The 21891-nt window shown below is 46.0% G+C and overlaps 1 protein-coding gene across 1 annotated transcript in view; it reads left to right on the top strand.

Moving 5' to 3' along the window:
* The window catches only part of LRRK2 (leucine rich repeat kinase 2), a 2096839-nt gene that overhangs the window by 375848 nt on the left and 1699100 nt on the right, over nt 1–21891 (top strand). Inside the window, exon 13 of the mRNA XM_086967213.1 lies at nt 7203–7327. Within this exon, the coding sequence (XP_086823339.1) occupies nt 7203–7327 (125 nt within the window). The remainder of the gene's footprint in view (nt 1–7202; nt 7328–21891) is intronic.

Here is a 21891-nt window from a genome sequence, read left to right as displayed (position 1 = left end):
GGCCAAAGTTTGGTCCTTTTTACAAAAGGACTCAGATAGGTTACTAATGTGAGGCCTCCGGCCTATTAGTGTATATATGTCTGTATGACATTAATATTTTTATATACCTGGGACTCCCACCCCGACGACGGGGAATGATTCAGGCATGTGAATCTATGAAAGATACCAATACTGGATAACTGCAGTTACGGGTAAGTAACGCATTTCTTATCTAAAATGCAGCGTAAGTATTTGTTTTTAATTTACCCAGGAGGATTCCTACAGCCCTTTTGATTTAAACCGACCCTTTCCATTTACCTTTTAAACTTAACACCCCGCCCTCTTTCCCCTATCACCCTTTGACTGCCCCCAGCCAATGAAAACAATCATTTATAATGCAATAGGTCTTGCATTTCTGAGAATTTGAGCCATTGGCATTGGAAATAACAATGCCTTTTATTTACATATTGGTTTTGAAAACATAAATAAAAGGCATTGGGCCAGATGTACAACCTGCAAAATAGCAACTCGCAAATTGCGACTCATTTGCAACTCACAATTTGTGAGGCCCCATTTGGCATATACAACAGTGTGTTTAACACTGTTTGCGATTCCCAATGGGGTCGCAAATTGTGAGTCTCATTAATATTAATGAGCCTCTCGCAATTTGCGGGCCCATTGGGAATGACAGGTCCTCCTATGGATGGTGGCCTGCTGGGCTCAGCAGACCACCATGTCTGGGACTGCTTTTAAATATAGCAGTTTTTAAAAAAAATGCAACACATTTTCCTTAACACCATCCCTGCTGGTGACGAGCTGAGCTCGTCACGGCCGTTGGAACGTTCGCACCCGGGGCTAATTTCCCCGCTGTGCTGAACGTTTTAAAAACGGGTGCGGCCGTGACGAGCTCAGCTCGTCATGAGGGCAGCTCCGCTGTGCCTCATGACGAGCTCAGCTAGTCACCAGCATGGGGGTGCTGCGCGCGCCACCTCCCCCCGCAAAGCAGGTGAAAACGCCCCTCAGCGAAGGGGTTAAAGGAAAACAGGATGCATTGAAAACAAAAAAATTGAAACGTTTTCGTTTCATTTTTTTAAGGGTAGGTAGTGGTCCCTGGGACCACTGCCTGCACTTAAAAGATATTTTCGGAGCCAGTCACAAAGGGGACAGGGTCCCCTGGGGACCCCTTCCCTTTTGCGACTCCATTACCCCCCTCTTGAAGAGGGTGGTAATTTGCAAGTGTTTTGCGACCGCAATTGCAGTAGGAAAACATTGGTACATGGCTTTGCGGTTGCTATTCAATAGCGAGTCGCAAAACCTATTTAGCGAGTCGCAAATAAATTGCGACTGACTAAATAGGCTTTGTACATGTTCCACAAGGTTTTTGCATGTGCAAACGGGTCGCAAACCCGTTTGCGCCTGCAATAACATGTTGTACATCTGGCCCATAGGTATTCACAATGCCAATAGCTTAAACTTGCGCAATTGTTAGACCTATTGCATTTCAAATGCTTGTTGGTTTAGCTGCTGTGATGATAGTTTAGGAATTATCTGTCAAGCAGAGGCAAAGGAAAAAGGGGAGTCCCAAAACATGTTTTTCCAGTGTTATGTCTATGGGATTTTTCATTTTTTGAAAGCCTGAACCGCTGAACAGAATAACACCAAATTTGTAAGAAAACAAGATGTTGGTACAAAAAGCGTGCTTTTTGTGATTTGGTTTAAAGCGGTTGAGTAGTTTCAAAGATAGTTAAGTAAAAACATATATATATATAAAACAATAATTACGGGTATCCATTCCGAATTTCCTATGGATGTCGCCCCTGCTAAGATCCTCAGAAGTCATCTACCTCTTTTGAATGACTATATAGGCAACTTGGCAACTTTGTCCTTTCAAGAAAGTTTGGTGCCTGAGGAATGGATACTGGCCCAGGTTGTTCCTATAAGAAAAAAGTCAATTTGAGTATTACTCAGTTGGATAACCTCCGCCCCATTTCCCTCCTGCCTTTTTGCACCAAAGTAGTGGAGAAATTGGTTAATAACAACTAGTCACTTTTTGTGGAGGATAATCTTCTTCACTCCTCCTAATCGGGTTTTAGGGCGAAGCACTCTACGGAGACCGCCCTCCTGTTTTCCACTGAACTGCTTAGTCGCAAAGCAGATGAGGGACATACAGCAGCTTTGATACTATTAGACTTGAGTGCGGCATTTGATACCGTATCGCACTCAGGGCTCCTCGCTCGCTTAAGTGAGATAGGGATAGCCGGCTTAGCCTACGAATGGATGGGCTCCTTTTTACCTGATAGGAAATTTCAAGTGCACTGCCCTTCATTTAAATCCAAACCTCGTTCTCTCATACAAGGGGTTCCTCAGGGCTCAATATTGAGCCCCATGTTGTTTAATCTTTACATGGAGCCCCTGGCAAGGCTGGTAGAATCCTATGGGGTGGACATTGTGTCATATGCGGATGACACTCAACTGGTGGTCACTCTATCCCATAACCTTTTGAGGCAGCTGAGAATTTCTCCGCCTGTTTGGTGGCACTTGCTGGCTGGATGAAGAATAGCTGTTTGCGCCTTAACGGGAACAAGACAGAACTTTTAATAATCGGTTAGTCTCCCTCGATTTGGACTTCAGCCTGGTGGCCTGCGGATTTGGGCACTATGCCCTCTCCCTCTGATACGGTGAAAAATCTGGGTGTACATCTAGATTCTAATCTTTCATACTCCCAACATGTTGGGATTGTAGCCGGGAAATGCTATGGCATACTAAAGGTCCTCCGCAAAATCTTAGATCTTCTCCCCATCAATGTGAGGAAAGCCTTAGTGCATGCCCTAGTTACTTCCAATCTCGATTAAGGGAACTCATTGCTATGTGGACTAAATAAAAAGGGCCTGAATCAACTCCAATGTGTCCAGAACGCGGCGGCTCGATTGGTCCTGAACCTACCCAGGAAGTCATCTGGGAAGCGTGCTCTACAAACCTTGCACTGGCTCCCTATGCAGGAACGCGTCCGGTTTGAAATCATGTGCATTACCCACCGCATAGCACATGGCCGCGACCCTGTCTATCTCCAAAATATGCTGACCATATACCTTCCTAATCGGTTCTTGAGATCCATGGACAGTATGCAGCTGGTGGTGCCCCGTAGCCGCAGAGCACGGATGGGAGGGCGGTCCTTTAGGTTCCTTGCCAGTAAATACTGGAACGAACTTCCGATTGAACTAAGGATGGAACCATCTGAAGTACGGTTCAGGCTGAAATTGAAGACCTATTTGTTCCCCAAAGTCCAGTGATTCTAAGATCCTTCTGTCCTTTACCCTCTTTGCTGGGTTCGTCTTGGGAGTTCTGATGGAATGCATTCTCAGCACGGGGACGCACTGGTCTCTTGCGTAACCAGGCGCTTAATAAATGTTTTTATTATTATTATTATTATTATTATAGATATCTATAGCCCAAAAACCTACTGAAATGCTACAGAAATTTGATTGGCTGACCACACGTCAAGCAGAAAGTGTTGGCAGCCATCTTGGGACTCGGTTGAACTGAGTCCAGCAAAGAAAAGAAAGGCGGGTAGGGTAGAAACACCCTGACCCCCTAGACTTCTTGGGGACCAAAAAAGGCATTTAAAAAAGAAAAACTGCAGGATCCGTGGATCTGGGCAAAAATTAAAAAAGAAAACAAAGCATATTTTTAATAATGGAGTGGACCGCACAGGCCCCCCATCTGTGGCTTGCTATTGCCTTCGGGACCACCACCTCCCCGGGGCTTAAAGTTTTATACTGGGGGGGAGGTGCATGCCACCTCACCCGGGGTTTCAATTTAAATAAGATGGTGGTCCGCACACACCGCAACAGCCCTGGGAACCACCCCCATATGGCAAATTAAAGCAAAGCGGGCCCCACGCCCCCCTCCTGGAACCAATAATGGTTCTGGAACCACAGCCCCCAGAGCCGGTTCCTGTAATGTACCATGATGCTCACACCCAGGCATTGCGGTTTGCTTTGCTCCGCCAAGCCATACCAAACACTACTCCGTTTCGTGCAAGCCAGGAGCATGTGAAATGTCTTGAATGCACGAAGCAGAGCAGAATTGTTTTTCGGTAGAGAGAGCTGCATGTTAGCAGCTCCTTCTGTCCAAAAGCAATGTTGACTCCTCAGGATGCGGGGAGCCAGCAGGGATAGCGGGGGCTTTCAGGCTCCCCCACGGTCCCCAACCTGAGCAACTGGGTGCCCTAGGTGAGACCAGGCACCCAGTAGTGAGACCAGGGCCCGGGAGAGGGGGTCTGCGGGGCTGGAGGTATGGCCACGCGGCCCCTCCTCCCATTTTTACATATTTAAAAAAAAATTACTAAAAAGGGCAGGACCTGGGAGCCTGGGGTTGCCAGGGCCAAAATCAGCCAGTTTTCCTCTGTAAAAAAAAAAGATAAAAAAAGAAGCCAGGCCCCGAGAGATGATGTCCCCGGGGCCATATTCATCAGTTTCTCCACCACTCTGCAAATGCGCCTCCTAGTGCACTGCTGGTTGGGGAATAAATTCCATGTTACTTATAAGGGCCTCATGACTAACGTGGACTTCTTCCCCAACCAGTAGTGCACCAAGAGGCACATTTACAGAGTGGTGGAGGAAGGGGGCATGGCCTCCAACAACCTCTTAGCTGTCCCGCTGTGTGGGACTTACTGGAGGTAACAGGAGGGGTAGTTGGCTACCCAAGGACTCTCTGAAGCTAAGGGCTCTTCATCCTCCAGCCAGTAGTTCAACAGGAGTCATGTTTTCACAGTGGTGGAAAAAGAGGACCTGTCCTCCAAACAACTCTTAGCCAACCCATTGTGTGGCCCTTACTGGAAAGATAACAGGAGGGTTTGTTGCCCCCCAAGGACCCTTTGGATTCAAGTGAACATCATCCCCCAACTGGTAGTGTGCTAGGAAGTGTGTTTGCAGAGTGGAGGAGTAAGGGGGCGTGACCTCCGAAGACTTTGCGCTGCATGGGTCTTACTGGAGGTAACAGGAGAAATTGTTGATCCCCAAGTATGTCCTTTTGCTTAGAGGTCTTCGGAGGCCACACCCCTTTCACCACCACTCTGCAAACGCATCTTCTTATGCACTACTGGTTGGATGCTGAGGATCCTTGGGGGCCAAGAAGCCCTCCTGGTACTTTTTGTAAGTCCCTAATTACCCCTCCATTATGGTGGTCCCCGGGGTCTGGAGTCCCCAACGGACACCCTGCATTATATCATTTGAGCCCTTAGGAGGTGGTGAGCCCTGGGACTGTGGGCAGGGGGGCTAGCAGTCCACCACCCCCACATTACTGCTGTTCATTGCCTTGTGGAGGTGGTGGTCTGTGGGGAGAGGCAGGTGGGCCCCCGCATTTGTATTGTTCAGTGCCCCAGGGAGGTGACAGTCCCTGGGGCTTTTCCAAAGCCTAGGATGGAGGCCCCATGAGCCGTCCCCTCCTTGATTTTAAGCCTGCATGCCCCTGGGATTTGGCCCACCTGGGGGCTTCATTAAAACGATGTGCTCGAGCCTATGCATATTTTTTACATTTTATTTTACCACAGATCCGCCGGTCTACCCTTGAATTTGCGGCAAAATTACATTTAAAAAAAACTTTTTACCCCCTGCGCGATGGGTCAGGGTATTCCTTCCCTGCCCCTTTTTCATTTTTAAATCTTTCATGGGGCTCGGCTTCAAGCTGAGTCCCAAGATGGCTGCCAACACTTCCTGGTTGAAGGAATGGCAACCAATCAAATTTCAGTAGGGTTTTGGGATCCCAGATATCTATATTTCTAAAACTTAAATATCTCTGAAACTATGAAATGGATTTACCCCAAATCACAAAAAGCGCACTTTCTGGACCAACATTTAGCTTTCTGCCGAATTTAGTGTAAGTCTGTTCAGCGGTTCGCGCTGTAGTCGTGTTTAAAAAAAAATGAAAAATCCCCATAGATATAACATGGGCAAAATGTGTTTTGGGACCCTTCTTTTTTCTCAGCCCTCGCTTGACGTATCACCATGAAACGTTCAATACAGCAGCTGAACCAATAAGGGGACGTTCTTTTAAAATTTCCTGAAGATTCGTCAATTGGCGCCAAAGTTATTGGCAAAACAAAAACACTTTTCCTATGGAAACTTTGGTCCTAACTATAATTACTTACTGGCGATCGCCATTAGGTAATAAACATATATAGTGCCAATTCTTGTTTTGTAAAGGTTTTTGTAAAAGTTAATTTCTTAGAGCTGCATGTGCCCTTGCTAATATCAAAAACATTGTCCAAAAGCAAAAAAAATGTATTGGTCTCACAAAACACACTTTACCATACCAGCGCATGGTAGTGAAGATAGCTGCTTTGTGTGAATGTGCAGTTGATGAAAAAGCGGAATGCCAACACTGACAGTTAAGTTAGCCAGTGGCTGAAGTGTGTAAACCCACTGCCCCATGATGTATGCTGTAGTGGGCAGGAGAAATATGTGAATGACAACAGACCAGTATATGATGATTACTGACTGAAAATCTCATAAGTAAATCTTATTGTATGTAATTTTTGTAAACTCAAAAGGTTTTGACTAACATCAGATCTAAAAATGAGCTGAACAATCCCATAATAGAAGAGCACTGGTTAGTGACCAGGCATGAACACTTCAGGAGCAGTGCAGGTGTTTTAGGGCTATTTCTGTAGAATTATATTATACAAAAGCAGGTGATTTGGGAACTGTATTGATGACATGGAAATTACTTCTTTATACTGTATTCATTTTAAGTGTTACACATAAGGCATTACTATATCACTGATGAGAGTACTGAAAACATGGAAATATCTGCCTTTTTGCACTTCCAAGTGCAACAAGGCTTCATGTATCATGCCCTCTGTTCTCAAGCATTTGTTGAATGTCTTTTTTTATGCAATATGGATACCTAAATATAAAATACTGGTGTCTCTACTTTCCTAATGACTGCCCTCTTTCTATAAAACCACAGTAAGAGACCCACAACTTGAAGAATTAACTACCAGGTCTCCTTTATGAATAGGTCCTCCTCACTTTCAGACAAAACAGCTTGAGTGATAAAGATTTTGATGTTTATGCTGCTGAAATGTACATTGACGGCATTGGCAAAGTTTAACATTTCCCAGACAATAGATCAGAGATAAAAGTGTGACTTTGCTTGAAGCATATGAAATGATGTGAGTGTGACTTAACATAATTGGTAATCCATGTTTATCTACTTTGCAGTTCTCTTAATCTGGATGCGATGACTATGGCTGCATCAGGGATCATACATACCATGATGCGACATGCAAGTATTTCTTCTGTCCAGCTGGAGGCCCTACGTGCCATTTCACATTTAACAATAGCTGGTAATTACAAACACAATTTAAGAAGTTCTTTGTTTCCTATGTTCCTTAAATACAAGATTTTTAGGTTTAATGTCAGCTGAGGGTGTTTGATAAATCTACAGAAATGCCACAGTGCAGAGAGATTAATGTTCTTGGCATGTATGATTGTAGATGGCATGCTCTGCAGACTCTAGTGTGGGGCTTGAACGTTAGCAGTTTTTTTTTGTAGAATTCATTCGAGTCACAAGTAACCCCGGGCGGAGTTGCGCTACGTGGAACTCGGCGAAGTGGCAAAAAAACTCCGCAGCAATACGCGGCGCTCCGCAAGCGGCAGAGTTCCATAGAAAAATGCAGTTCGCTGTGATTGCACATTGTGGATGCTTGTCCGCACTGTGCAATCATTGCGAACGGTACCTTGCACAGCGCAAGGGGTCCCTTCTCTGCCGTCAAGTAGGTTTTTACTCGAGCAGCAGCTTTCTCAACGCCAACAAGCAGTTTCTCATCAAGAGCGGTCGTGAGCATACGTGCCCACTCGCAATGAGAAACATGACCACCCTGCATTGAGAAATCTTGCCGAGATGTTTATTTTCTACGCTTGCGCTCGCCAACTCGGTGTTGACGATCGAGCATGAGGAAAAATCTCGCCAGCAGTTCTAGTTCTAACTCGTGCCCTAAGGTAACTGTATGACCTATTCTATAACATCATTGATAATATCACTGCAACGTTTGCAATAAAATTATTGATGAGAAAATTGTGCATTGCGGGGGTGCAAGTTATAGTTTCCTTAGGGCATGAGTTATAGTTTCTTCAGATAACTCTAACTATAGATGCTGAATTTCTATAGTTTTGTGTGTGTAAAATGTGAACCTAATTATAATGTCACTATAACCTCCGTTTTGTTTCAGGGAATATATATAAATATATATATATCCAATTACCACTCCGGTGCTAGTACCACCCCAAGGAGAAAAACACGAACACGAAAATTTCTTTGATCACTGCTGGCTACAGTGACTTTTTATTCTGCCAGGTGCGAAATATCTTCAGTCAGGATGACGCGTTTTGTTCTAACAAGTAGCCTTGCTCACATACCTGAGCTGCTCAAACAAGTGCATTTAAATACATTAGTGCTTGTGGTCATGTGATACCAGAACTATATATATATATATGTTCGAGGCATGTGGGCTGCTGAATTCATATCTGTGCATAGATCGCTGCCTAGTGTTGGGTCCGGATGATTGCACATTGTTGTCCTGGAAGAGTCTTCGAAGTATCACGAGATAGGTGGCTCCTCCCCTGGACTACAGTGCGCATGGGCATCGACTCCATCCTCAGATTGTTTTTTTCCGCCATTGGGTTCGGGTGCATATTTGTTAACTCAAGTTCGGAATCGATAAAAAACTTTCTCTTTGGCCAAAAGGCCTTTTCTATATCGTCGGTATTGTCTTGCGATCGATGCCCAGTTCTGTTTCAGCTCAGTTCCCGAGCCGGACATCCAGAGGAGCCGCGTAGCTTTTCGGCACTGAAAGCCCGGTCGACGCCAGTGGCCTTATCGACAAACCATCACGGAAGGAAGCCCGTTCAAGAGATGTCCCGTGTGCAACTCAAAGTATCCTCACATCGATGTCCACCCGGTGTGCAAAAAGTGCCTGTTGCCGGATCACGATGAAGCCAGCTGTATGGCTTGTTCTCATTTCCGCTCCAAGAAGACGATTCGACTTCGACGCGCAGCGCGCAAGGAGGCCCAGCAGACGGCACCTGACCCGGTGAACATTTTCAATACCGAGGAGGATGAGGGAGCCGAGCAGGAAGTTCGAGGGAACCTGTCGAATCCTGCATCTGAGATCGACTCCAGCTACGACGCTGATATTGAAATGATCGATAATGAACACGTCGTCGACGAGGTAGGAGACGACGATGGGGCCTTTGGGGCCGTAGAAGATAGCTCGAGCGAGGAGCTAGGCCCAACCGTTGGTACGGGGGCCGAAACCGAGACACTTAATAAGGCTCAGGTCGAGGGATCGCCACATGGCCCTACCCGAGATCCTACACTTGGTTCTACAGCCTCGCCTCAGGGCCCGGCTTCGGACACTTCTAAGGAGCCACAGGTTGACAGATCGAAACCGAAAGTGAAAGCATCGGTATCAACGCAACCAAAAGCACTGGAGGCGAAATCGAAACCAAAAGTGTGTATCGCTTTGATCGGCTCGAAGTCCTCTGAACTATCAGCACCGACAAAGCATAAAGGTGTTATCGACCCGGTGAGGTCGCTAAAGGCTGTCGAGCCGAAGACTGGGACACCTAAAAAACTGGTCAATGACGTCGACCCGAAAAAATCGGCGCCGAAGGCCGCCGACACAGACAAAGGACTCGGAGCTCAGAAGGTTTTCGATCCTCAGCGTCGACCAGACAAGGCTAAGAGCGGTACGGACCTTGAGTCCACGCCTGCAGGTGGCTCAAAGGAACCCGTCGAGTCGACGCAGTCGTCCGCCTCCTTTTCGAAGCAGGTGTCGGAATCGCTGAAACGGATTAGGGAGAAGGCTTCAACTGTCGGACCGAAGGATACTCCGCCAACGAAGCCTGCCAGTAAACCTCCAACATCGTCGGCGCCTATCCAGTTCACACTGCTGCCAAAAGTAATACCTAAGGCCTTCGCCCCTAAACGGGCCGTCGAAGCATCCAAGAAAGTGTCTACGGGGCCGAAGCCCACAACTGCGGTAGTGGTCGCAAAGCATCAACAACCTCCGCTTGAAGAGCAGTCGGAACAATTCATCGACGCAGACACGGGTAGACTTTCAATTTACAAACGAAAGATCGCCCCGGAACAGCCTATGGAATTATACAAAATTCCGTTGAAAAAGAAGAAGGATTCGACTACATCACCCAGTCTTGTCGAACCTATATCACCACAGGGCAGGACACTGCTCCTATCTCGCCCATTTACTCAGATGTGGAGACAGGGGAAGGGGACAATGAGGAGTACAATTATCCTATAGACACTGATCCTGAGGATAACAATGAACCATGGGCAGACGCTGCTGACCCAGGAGATCCACACACTGCCCCAGACAGTCATGTGCATGCTGTAAAAACCTCACCAACTGAAGACTCAGCGGCATTTAATGCACTTATTGAAAGGGCAGCCAAAAATCATGATGTCCAGCTCCATGCTGACCCTATTGAAGTGGATTTTTTGTTTGACACCTTTTCCGCCTTAGAAAAAACTGTCAAGACTGCCAATGCTAAAGGGTGTCTTAAAACATGCTGGAGACATTTTTAAAGAGACCACAAGGGCCAGGGTGATAAACCCCAGAATTGAGAAAAAGTACAAACCGGCGCCTGGGGACCCTACCTACATCAAGGGACAGTTGGCGTTGGACTCTCTGGTTGTCTCCAATGCCCGGAGGAGGGCAAACTCTCAAACAACGGGTGATGCTCCTACCCCTGACAAAGAATCTAAAGTGCTAGAAGCATCAGGGAAAAGGGTGGCAGCTCAAGCGGCCAATATCTGGCGCATTTCCAACACTCAGGCACTCTTAGCCAGATATGACAGGGCCCATTACGATACACTTGAGACCCTGTTACAACACTTACCAGATGAATATAAGGAGGCAGCGGAGATGCTCATACAGGAAGGGAAGCTTATATCAAATGCATCTATCAAGTGTGCACTGGACGCAGCAGACACCGCGGCCAGAGCCATATACACAAGTGTGATGTTAAGGCGACATGCATGGCTGAGAATCTCCGGTTTCAAGCCAGAAATACAAACCACCATACTAAATCAGCCTGTCAACCCTGATAACTTATTTGGACCAGAGGTGGACACCACCTTGGAAAAGATCAAAAAGGACACTGAGACTGCAAAGTCTATGGGGGCTCTCCAGTCGCAGCAGTTCAGGGGTGGTTCTTTTCGTCGCTCAAACAATAGAGGCGTTTCCAGAGGCCAGCTGTCCCAGCAAACACAGTACAGTAAAGGTGGCGCCCAAACCACCTACACGAAACAAAGTAGAGGTGGCTATCGTGGAAACAGCGCCAAGGGCAGAGGTCGTGGAAACAACAGCTCCCGATCCTCCGCCACTAGCAAACAGTGACGTCTTGTCACTGCCCCCGACCATACAACACCGGTCGGAGGAAGACTGCAGCGGTTCCTGCCAGTCTGGAAATCCATCACTACAGACAGGTGGGTCAGGAAACTTATCCAGTACGGTTATTGTCTGGAGTTAACATCCACTCCACCCAACATACCACCAAGACACCGTCCTATGTCCACAGAGCATTTGCACTTATTGCAGCAGGAGGTAGTCTTCATGCTGCAAAAAGGAGCAATCAAGCTCGTGCCTGTGGAAGAAAGAGGTACAGGAGTGTACTCGCTGTACTTCTTGATCCCAAAAAAGGACGGGTCCCTCAGACCCATACTGGAGCTCAGACCCCTAAACCAGTACATTCTATCAGAACACTTTCACATGCTAACATTGCAGCAGGTTCTACCGTTACTCAGTCAGGGAGATTTCCTCACAACATTAGATCTGAAGGATGCATATTTTCATATTCCTCTACATCCGTCACACAGAAAATACCTCAGGTTCACCATTCAGAATCAGCATTATCAATTCAAGGTCCTCCCTTTCGGAGTGACGACAGCACCCAGGGTGTTTACAAAGTGCCTGGCGACAGTGGCTGCACACCCACGGAGACAAAACGTTCACGTCTACCCTTATCTGGACGACTGGCTTATCCAAGCAAAGTCGGCCAAGCAGTGTGCCGCCCACATGTCCCACACCATTCACCTTCTTCACGAACTGGGATTCTCACAGAATTATCCAAAGTCCCACCTTCAGCCCGCCCACATACGGCAGTATCTGGGAGCGACAACAGATACTCTGGCAGCCAAAGCACAGCCAAATTTAGTGAGGATCAACAGCATGCAATTGCTGATACAGAAATTCAAACCGCAACACTCACTTCCAGCACGAGTGTTCATGCAGTTGATAGGCATGATGGCCTCCTGCATCTTCATAGTCCCGCACGCGAGACTACATATGCGTCCGCTTCAGGAGTGCTTGGCACGTCAGTGGAATCAGGCTCACGGACAGTTGAAAGACCTAGTGTTGGTGACCGGTCGTGCATACAACTCTCTGCATTGGTGGAATCCACAAAACCTTTGCAGGGGCCGACCGTTTCAGGAGCCTGTGCCACAGATCATTCTGACAACGGACGCATCTCTCCAGGGATGGGGAGCTCATGTACTCCACTACACTGTGCAGGGACTATGGACAACGCAGCAAAGGAGGATGCACATCAACCTTCTAGAACTGATGGCTATCTTCATGGCAATAAAAGCATTCAAAGTACATCTGTGCAACAAGGTCGTGTTAATCTGGACGGACAACATGACAGCCATGTACTACATTCAGAAGCAGGGAGGTACACACCCTCCTCAGTTGTCTCATCTGGCTCAGAGCATGTGGAAGTGGGCCATTCAGAGGAACATCTTCCTCATGGCAGAACACCTCCCGGGCAAAGACAATCAGATGGCAGACCTGCTCAGCAGGTACAGCCACCAAATGCACGAGTGGGAGATACATCCATCAGTACTCCACCCATACTTCCAGCAGTGAGGTCATCCAGAGATAGACCTGTTTGCCACAAAGGAAAACGCCAAATGCCAAAGCTTTGCCGCCAGGTTTCCACATCCACAGTCGCAGGGCAATGCGATATGGATGAACTGGTCAGGCATATTTGGGTACGCTTTTCCCCCAGCACCTCTAATACCGCTGGTGGCACGCAAGCTGAAGCAACACTCAATGACACTCATCCTGGTTGCTCCTACGTGGGCACGCCAACCATGGTACACCACGTTTCTAGAACTATCCGTGGTCCTGCATCAAAGGCTGCACCTCACACCCAGGCTTTTGACACAGAGCCATGGCGACATTCAGCATCCAGATCCGCAACAGCTCAATCTGGCGATCTGGCTCCTGAGGTCTTAGAATTTGGCTACCTCAACTTGCCTCCCGACTGTATGGATATCATAAGAGAGGCAAGAAAGCCCAACACCAGAGCATGCTATGCGGCAAAATGGAAACGGTTTGTCATTTATTGTGCAGACCACAACATCAACCCGCTAGACGCATCTACTCACGACATCATTTGTTATCTGTTACATCTATACAAATGCAATCTGGCCTATGCTTCCATTCGTATACATTTGTCCGCTATAGCTGCTTATCTACAAAACAGACAACACCTCTCACTTTTCAGAGTGCCTGCCATCAAAGCTTTTCTGGAGGGACATCCACCAGCACCTGTATGGAACACGACACCCACCAGCACCTGTATGGAACCTGAATGTGGTCCTCACCAGACTAAGGGTCCACCTTTTGAGCCTCTACACTCATGTGAGATAGAATTCTTAACATGGAAAGTGGCTTTCTTAATAGCAATCACATCACTGCGACAAGTTAGAGAACTTCAAGCACTAACTATCCAGGAGCCGTTCATACAGATTCACTCCAACAGGGTGGTACTCCGCACTAACCCTAAGTTTCTGCCTTAGGTGGTTTCGCAGTTCCATATCAATCAGACTATAGAACTACCAGTGTTCTTCCAAAATCCTGAGTCAGTGGCGGAGAGAATGCTCCACACACTAGACGTCAAAAGAGCTCTAATGTACTACATAGATAGGACAAAAGATTTTAGGAAAACGAAACAGCTGGTTGTTGCCTTTTCGCCACAACACAAAGGCAACCCCATTTCCAAGGCAGGTATAGCCAGGTGGATCGTTAAGTGCATTCAGATTTGCTATCAAAAAGCAAAGCGCACATTAACGGTTCCCCCAAGGGCCCACTCCACGCGAAAGCTGGGGGCCTCCATGGCTTTCCTTGGAAATATTCCTTTAGAAGACATCTGTAGAGCAGCCAAATGGTTTACCACACACACATTTACAAAACACTACTGCGTAGATGTGCACTCCAAACAGCAAGCAGCTGTAGGGCAGGCTGTTCTAAAAACACTTTTTCAAACTGCTGCAGCTGGCACAGGCAGCCGCCGCTAATGGAGGGACTGCTATGTATTCTATGCACAGATATGAATTCAGCAGCTCACATGCCTCGAACCGAATATGCTACTTACCTGTATGCATCTGTTCTTGGCATGTAGGGCTGCTGATATTCATATCGCCCGCCCTCCTCCCCGGCGCCTGTTGCGGCTGCATCACTTAGAATTACTCTTAGCATGGTCATCACTTACGGTGTTACACCCAATCTTTGCCACAATGGCTAAAATAAATCTGAGGATGGAGTCGATGCCCATGCGCACTGTAGTCCAGGGGAGGAGCCACCTATCTCGTGATACTTCGAAGACTCTTCCAGGACAACAATTTGCAATCATCCGGACCCAACACTAGGCGGCGATCTATGCACAGATATGAATATCAGCAGCCCTACATGCCAAGAACAGATGCATACTGGTAAGTAGCATATTCGATATATATCACGCTCCTAGTTGCGTCAGCAAACGGGGCACAAACAGACGGGTGCCGCTCACGGTGATGCTCCGTTTGAAATATTGTCGCTCGATTTTCTCCCAATCCAGGAAAGAAATATGCAGCACTCGTGGGGTTAGTTACAGCAGTAGCGGTTTTATTTCACAGACGCGTTTCGGTAGATTACCTTCGTCAGTGTCGTCGTCACTGACGAAGGTAATCTACCGAAACGCGTCTGTGAAATAAAACCGCTACTGCTGTAACCAACCCCGCGAGTGCTGCATATTTCTTTCCTGGATTGGGAGAAAATTGAGCGACTATATATATATATATATAGTCACTGAAGAAACCAAAGGTTACAGGGGGACGTTATAGTTAGGTTCAGGTTTCACTCAGTCAGTCAAAAAACAACTTTATTTGGTTTATCATAACCTTAAAGCATGAAGTAAAAAGATATAAATAGCACCACATAAAAACGTCATATTTCAGTAAAACCTCTAAAACATTTCCAAATCTAAAAAATCCCTATGTGGATTCCCACATGCTTTTACTCCTTATCTGCTTTCAATAAGAGGGTGTCCACTTTGATCATCAATTTTACACCACGACAAATTAAAATATTGGACATGCCTCTCATCCAGCTTATTACTGCCTGCCTGCAGGTACGAATTTGTAAGTTCTTAAAGTGTGCCAGTAACAGCTTCCTTCGTTCCATTTTTAAATGACCACAAATACACATTAAATGACATATTGATTCCTTAAAGTATCCACACTGCCGGCAATTTTCTGATAGTTCTTTTCTTTTCCAGGTAGGGACTAAATCCTTTGTATTGTGGTCACCCAGTTTGTATTCAATAAACTTCTTTTTTAAAAATAGCAGAAAATGTGCCATTAAGTAAGGTTGTGGTTTTAATGTGGTATACAAATTTATTCCCGCCCATGCATAGCGTCTTTTGGACAGTCTTTTTTTTTTTGCTTCCAGGAATGACAGTTTTTTAGCCTTGGCGTTACATGCTTTATTAAATGTAGCTCTCTCCATCTTTTGATTCCAGACTTCTTCCATGTCTAGTGCCGCCAGAGCAGTTCGCAAGGAATCGCCCCATGTGTTTATTTTTCTTTTAATATATTGAATTTGTATTTCCATCCAACATAAATAGTTCAGCGACCCAGGGTTCAGATGCTCTAAGCTTCCAGCACAATTTTACAAATGTTGCCTTTCTTTTGTATTCCTGGTTCTGGAGGCCAAATTCCAGGCGCACCTGTGCTGGTGATGCTCCCTTTGGGAGATTAAAAACTGCTTTGAATGTTTTTTTTTTTATTTTTATTTTTTTTATTAAAGGTTCATTGCAATAAACATAAAAAATACTTTAAATGGTACAAAATAGAGCATTAGAATCAAATCTGTACAAAAGACTGCAAAAATACATGAGATATTACAAATAGATATACATTCCATTCATAATAATAATTTAGAAAAAACAGTTATGACAGTTACATATAGATATAGCAATAAAAGGAAAAGGCTTTGACCAACAACTATTCACGTAGCATTTCTGTCTTCCCTCCATTTCAGTAAGGGCGCCCATATTCGTCTTCCCATCTCTCGTTTTTTAACTCCTTTAAACTCATACAGACAGGACTCAATATTATGGATACAGAGAAGTCTTGATAGCCACATCTGAAAGCAGGGGGAGTTTTCATCTTTCCAATTTGCCGTAATCAAGATTCGCATAACCGCCACTGACAGGAAGACAAAGGCTTCCTCATCTTTTCCAAGACCCAATCTTGAGTCATTACCAATCAGTACCAATGTCGGGGATAGGTCGATCTTATGACCTAGCAGCCCCTCCCAGAATTTGGAAATCTCCTCTTTAAGAGGACCTAACCTCACACAAGAAACGAACATGTGATTTATATCAGCTTGGTGTGAGCCGCATCTAGGGCAGCAGTCGTCCTGCCTGACGCCCCACTGAAATAGTTTTGACGGGGTATGATACAGCTTAAATAATGTCTTAAAATGCTGAGCCCTTAGATTTGAAGATCGAAAGAGCTTTTTATTCAATTCTATGGATAGATCCATATCTACATCTGGGTTATTCAGCTTAACGGCCCAGCCACTCTCTGTTTTCTCTATATCATCCTGAATCTCATTTATTAATAGATTATAAAGTGTTTTAATCTTTCTACATCCTCTATCCAAAACCTCCAGTACCGTAATATCCGTTTTGGGCTTTAATTTAGATCTAAGGCCACGCAGCTTTCGGGCTATTTGTTCATATAGGAGCCACTGCGTACTTGGGATGTTGAACAGTTTTTGCATGTCCTCAAACCCTCTGATCTTATCACCCTCCATTAAGTCTTCGACTCTTTTAATCCCCATTCTCTTCCATTCCTGGAGACTTCTGTCTGACCTTAAATGTGGAAAGAGGCAAGAGTTGGCCAGGAGAAGGTATGAATTAAGTTTAGGGACTTTGAAATGTTTCAAAATGGATTTCCACAAAGACCATGCCCCTAATAAAATCTTAAGACGCACTTTTTTATAGAACCTACGCTCTACTTCGCGGAGTAGAAGTCCTGTAGCATTCTTCCCTAACAATAATTCATACAGTGGGGGAGGGCCTTGAGTCCCAAGGCCGGAGTTCCCCACAACAGAAATGTTATTTGTCTGGAGTAATGTATGCATTTGTATTAAGAGGCACGACCAGTGGTATAGCCTGAGGTTAGGAAGTGTCATTCCACCTCTTTCCCTTGGTAATGACATCAGGTTGGTAGAACGTCTGATCTTGCCGTACTGCCATATGAATCTTATAAAAACTGATTCCAATTTATTCATTATTTTATCTTCTACAAAAAGTGGTATCGCCCTAAATAAGTATAGGACTTTTGGAAACATTACCATCTTTAGCGCGTTTACTCTACCAACCAGAGAAAGATGTAAAACGTCAATTCTTCTTAGTTCTGCCTCTATGGTTTTAATTAAAGGGAGATAATTTTCTTCTACTATTTTTCCTACCGATGCTTTAATTTTTACCCCTAGATAGACCGCGGAATCTACAAATCGGGTGTCTGACTTTACAATATTATTTGAGCATATTATTTGAGTCTTAGATTCATTTAGAAGGTATCCAGAACTCAGCCCAAAAGTCTTTGCCATTTCAACCAAAATAGGTAAAGTCTGTTGGGGGTCCGTTGTAATTACGGCTAAATCATCAGCATAAGCTAACAGTTTGTTTGTGAAGCCATTACAGATTACCGGGGGAATATTTGGATTTTCTAGTATTTTCTGTATAAAGGGGTCGATATATAGAGAGAACAGAATGGGGGAACAGGGACAGCCCTGTCGAGTCCCTCTCTTTATAGAGAATATATCTGATTTTTCCCCCATAGCAATTACTCTTGCAGTCGGATTCATATACATGGCTCTGAGTGCCCTGATGACTTTTTCCCCAAATCCTCTCCCAGCCAATATCCCCCAGAGAAAGCCCCAATCCACACGATCGAACGCCTTCTCGGCGTCCAGCAGGATCATGGCCAACTCCCCCCCCCGTGGCATTCTGAGCATCAAACAGACCTATAGCTCTGCAGGTATGATCGGTTGTCCCCCTACCCGGGACAAACCCGTGCTGCCACGGGGAGACGAGGTCGCCAATAATCCTGCCTAGTCGCCTAGCCCAGATCTTTGAATAGAGCTTAGTGTCGGCATTGATCAAGGAAATCGGTCGATAAGAGCCTGGCTTCTCAGCTGGCTTACCTTTTTTGTGGAAGATTACAATATTCGTTTCCCTCCATGAGTCGGGCACAGCACCAGTATACAGAATACCATTAAATAGATCCACTAACATTGGGACAATAACATGCTCTAAGGTTTTATACATTTCCAGCGGTATCCCATCGGGGCCAGCGGCTTTGCCTGAAGCTAGTTCTCTCAGGCAGACAGCACTTCTATATAAGATATATCTTTGTCCAAGTCTGTTCTAGTTTCCTCGTTCAAACACGGACCGTTATCTGGGTAACCTTGGACTAACCTGTTCCCACCTTTGAATCTTTTTGTCTGCAGGTCGTTTAAAATAATAATTTTTTGGCCGTGCCAGATTTCCAGGCCGTAGGACAAAGTCGGAAGCAATTGTGCTGCCATTATTTTCAAAAGATGTCCAAGTGAAGGGCATTGCAATTTCTTGCGGAGCTGTTTATAGGCGAAAATCAATGACTGGCCTTTCGCTTTTATGTCAATTTTTTGCTCCATAAAAGACATTCTTTGTCCCAATGTGATGCCTAGGTATTTGTATGCTCTTGTTTCCTTGATTTGCGTCTCCTTGGCATACCATTTATATTTTGTCCCTGCTTTAGGACCTGCTAGGTGAACCACCTTGGTTTTTTTCTCATTTATTTCCAAGCCTATTAGATCCAAGTATTCAATCAATTTATTTATGGATCTTTGCAGTACTATTGGGGTTTGACTCACAACCACAATGTCGTCCGCGTGCTGCAGATACTGAATTGGCTCATTTGCTATATTGGGTGGGTGTCCGTTAGTCGTTAGCACATAGTGGTTTACATCTGCTAAATATAGATTAAATAGACATGGTGATAACACATAGCCTTGTTTTAAGCCATTGTTTATTTTTATCTTCGCCGATAGTCTGATTCCATCTCCTAGCTTCATCCTTGCCCATGTTTCGCTATATAGTGACATTATCGTATTTAACACATCCTGCGGTAATCCCCATTCTTTTAATTTCAGCCAAAGTCGGTCTCGTGGCACTCTATCAAACGCTGATTTCAAATCGATGTAACATGCCAGTAGACTGTTTTCTTTTCATTATGGCTTTTTCGATTACGATGGCCATTGTTTCCAGATTAGTGATGGTACCCATACCCTTCCTGAAACCGGTTTTAAATTCTGGGATTATTCTTTTTTCCTCCATCCACTCCTGTACATGTTGTAAAATGCAGGATGAGAACAATTTTGCCTCAACGTCTAATAAGTCAATGAGCCTATAGTTCCCGGGTTCCATTATGCTTCCATTTTTATAAATTGGGTGGAGTAAACTTTCTCTCCAGGAGGCTGGTAACGTGTGCGCTGAGTACAGTTGGTAAAAAGGGGAGCAAGATAATTAGCCCAAAACTCCAGGTCTTGCTTGAAGAGGTCATTCGGAAGGCCATTTGGCCCTGCTGCACCAGAGAGCTTCAACTTTTTTATCAACACCCTTAAGTTTTTTGTTGTTATTAAGGTTATTAGGTCTTGTGTAACTGTAGGCCCTTCTTTCAAAATCGGACTTCCAGCTGAGGTTGGTTTCTGATTTACATCCACTGTTCGTTCAGGGTTTGATGATGCACATCTGTGAGTACTTGTTTGGCTGTTGTTATACAAGTTACCTATATGTTTAGTCCAGACTGACTCACTTATTCCGGTGTTTTGTAGAGTCTCGTTTTCCTTTGACAGTTTGTTTATTAGACCCCAAAACTCAGGTTTCAAATCCAGTGAAATTCAGCAGTTCTAGTTAGCTGAGCTAACTACAATTCATGCTGCGCAATGCACTGCTTATGACATCACATGTTACATCACTCATGACAGGGTCAGTGACATCTCTGATGGTGGAGAAGGGGGACAGGCCTCCCGCGAGTTGCCAGGATTTTTTTTCCTGAGGGAAGGAGGGTTGCATGGCTCTCCTTCCCCGAGCCGACCTAGGCCCCAGGGACCCCATCCCCTGGGGGCAGGCCTTTTAAGAAGGGGAGCACATCTCCCGGGCACGGCATTTAAAAAAAAATGAATAAATAATGGAAGCGGGTCAGTGGAGCCCTACTTCCTTATCTGATTTTGGCTCGCGGACCACATTCCCGGGGGCCTAGCCTCAGTACTGGGTGCCCAGGTCCCACCCAGGTTTTTCAGGTTGGTGACTGCGCGGGGGCCTGAAGGCCCCTGTGATCCCTGCCGGTTCCCCGCCTCCTGCTGGAGCCCGGCATTGCTTTGAAGCCCAGGGAGCTGCTGACATGCTGAGTATTTGCTATGGCTTGGTCATAGCTAATGCAAAGTCCTCGGGGTAGGCACCTTGGGACATTACTGGAGCTGGCACTGGTGGGTGGCGATCTCCAGGGCCATCTATGGCTTCGAGGTGTCAGGGGGCGGCCTCCCTCCTTCTTCTTTTAGGGACTGCCCCGGGAAGGTGGTGGTTCCCGGGTCCAAGAATGGCCCAGGAGAAGGGGCCATGCACCCCCCTCCCGTTTTAAAGTTTGGGAGGTGGTGGTCCCTTGTGCAGGGGAAGTCAGCAAGGCCCCCCCCCCCCATATTATTGTAATTAGCGCCTGGGAGGTGGCAGTGCCTGGGCTTTGATAAGCCCCCCTCTTAAATTTATTATATGCCCCTGGGGTTATTTAGACTGTACATGCTCATTTCTCACCGGCAGTGCACAGAGAATAAGACTCCCGCCTTTCCTCTCAGGACCATCAGAGACCAGATGCAGAGTACCCCATGGATCCTCCCTCAGCCCCACCCTTTTCAACGTCTACATGACCCCCCTCGCAACCATAGCCAGAAACCATGGGCTCAAAATCGTCTCCTATGCTGATGATACCCAGCTCATCCTCTCCCTCACCAAGGAACCCGACATCACCAGGCACAACTTCCAAGAAGTGATGAAAGCTATCGCAACCTGGATGAAGAACAGCTGCCTGAAACTCATCTCAGAGAAAACAGAAGTCTTCATCCTCGGCTCCACCCCCTCAGCAAGGGATGACACCTGGTGGCCCCACACCCTCAGAAACACACCCACCCACTCCTACAGACCATGCACGTAACCTCGGCACCATACTGGACTCATCGCTCAAAATGAATCGCCAGATTAATGCCGTCTCCTCCGCATGCTTTAACACCCTCTGCATACTACATAAAACATACAAAAGCTTGCCTGCCGACTCCAGGAAAACAGTCACTCACACCCTTATCACCAGCAGACTGGACTTCAGCAAAGCACTCTATGCCGGAATCAACAAGAAACTCCCACACAAACTCCAGACCGTCCAGAACACTGCAGCCAGACTAATCCTCGATATCCCAAGACACAACCACATCACCCAACACCTTTGCGACCTACACTGGCT

The sequence above is a fragment of the Lissotriton vulgaris genome, chromosome 1_1 (genome assembly GCF_964263255.1).
Source record: "Lissotriton vulgaris chromosome 1_1, aLisVul1.2, whole genome shotgun sequence".
NCBI lineage: Eukaryota > Metazoa > Chordata > Amphibia > Caudata > Salamandridae > Lissotriton > Lissotriton vulgaris.
Note: the sequence above shows the minus strand (reverse complement) of the source record. Positions and strands in the feature narration are given on the sequence as shown.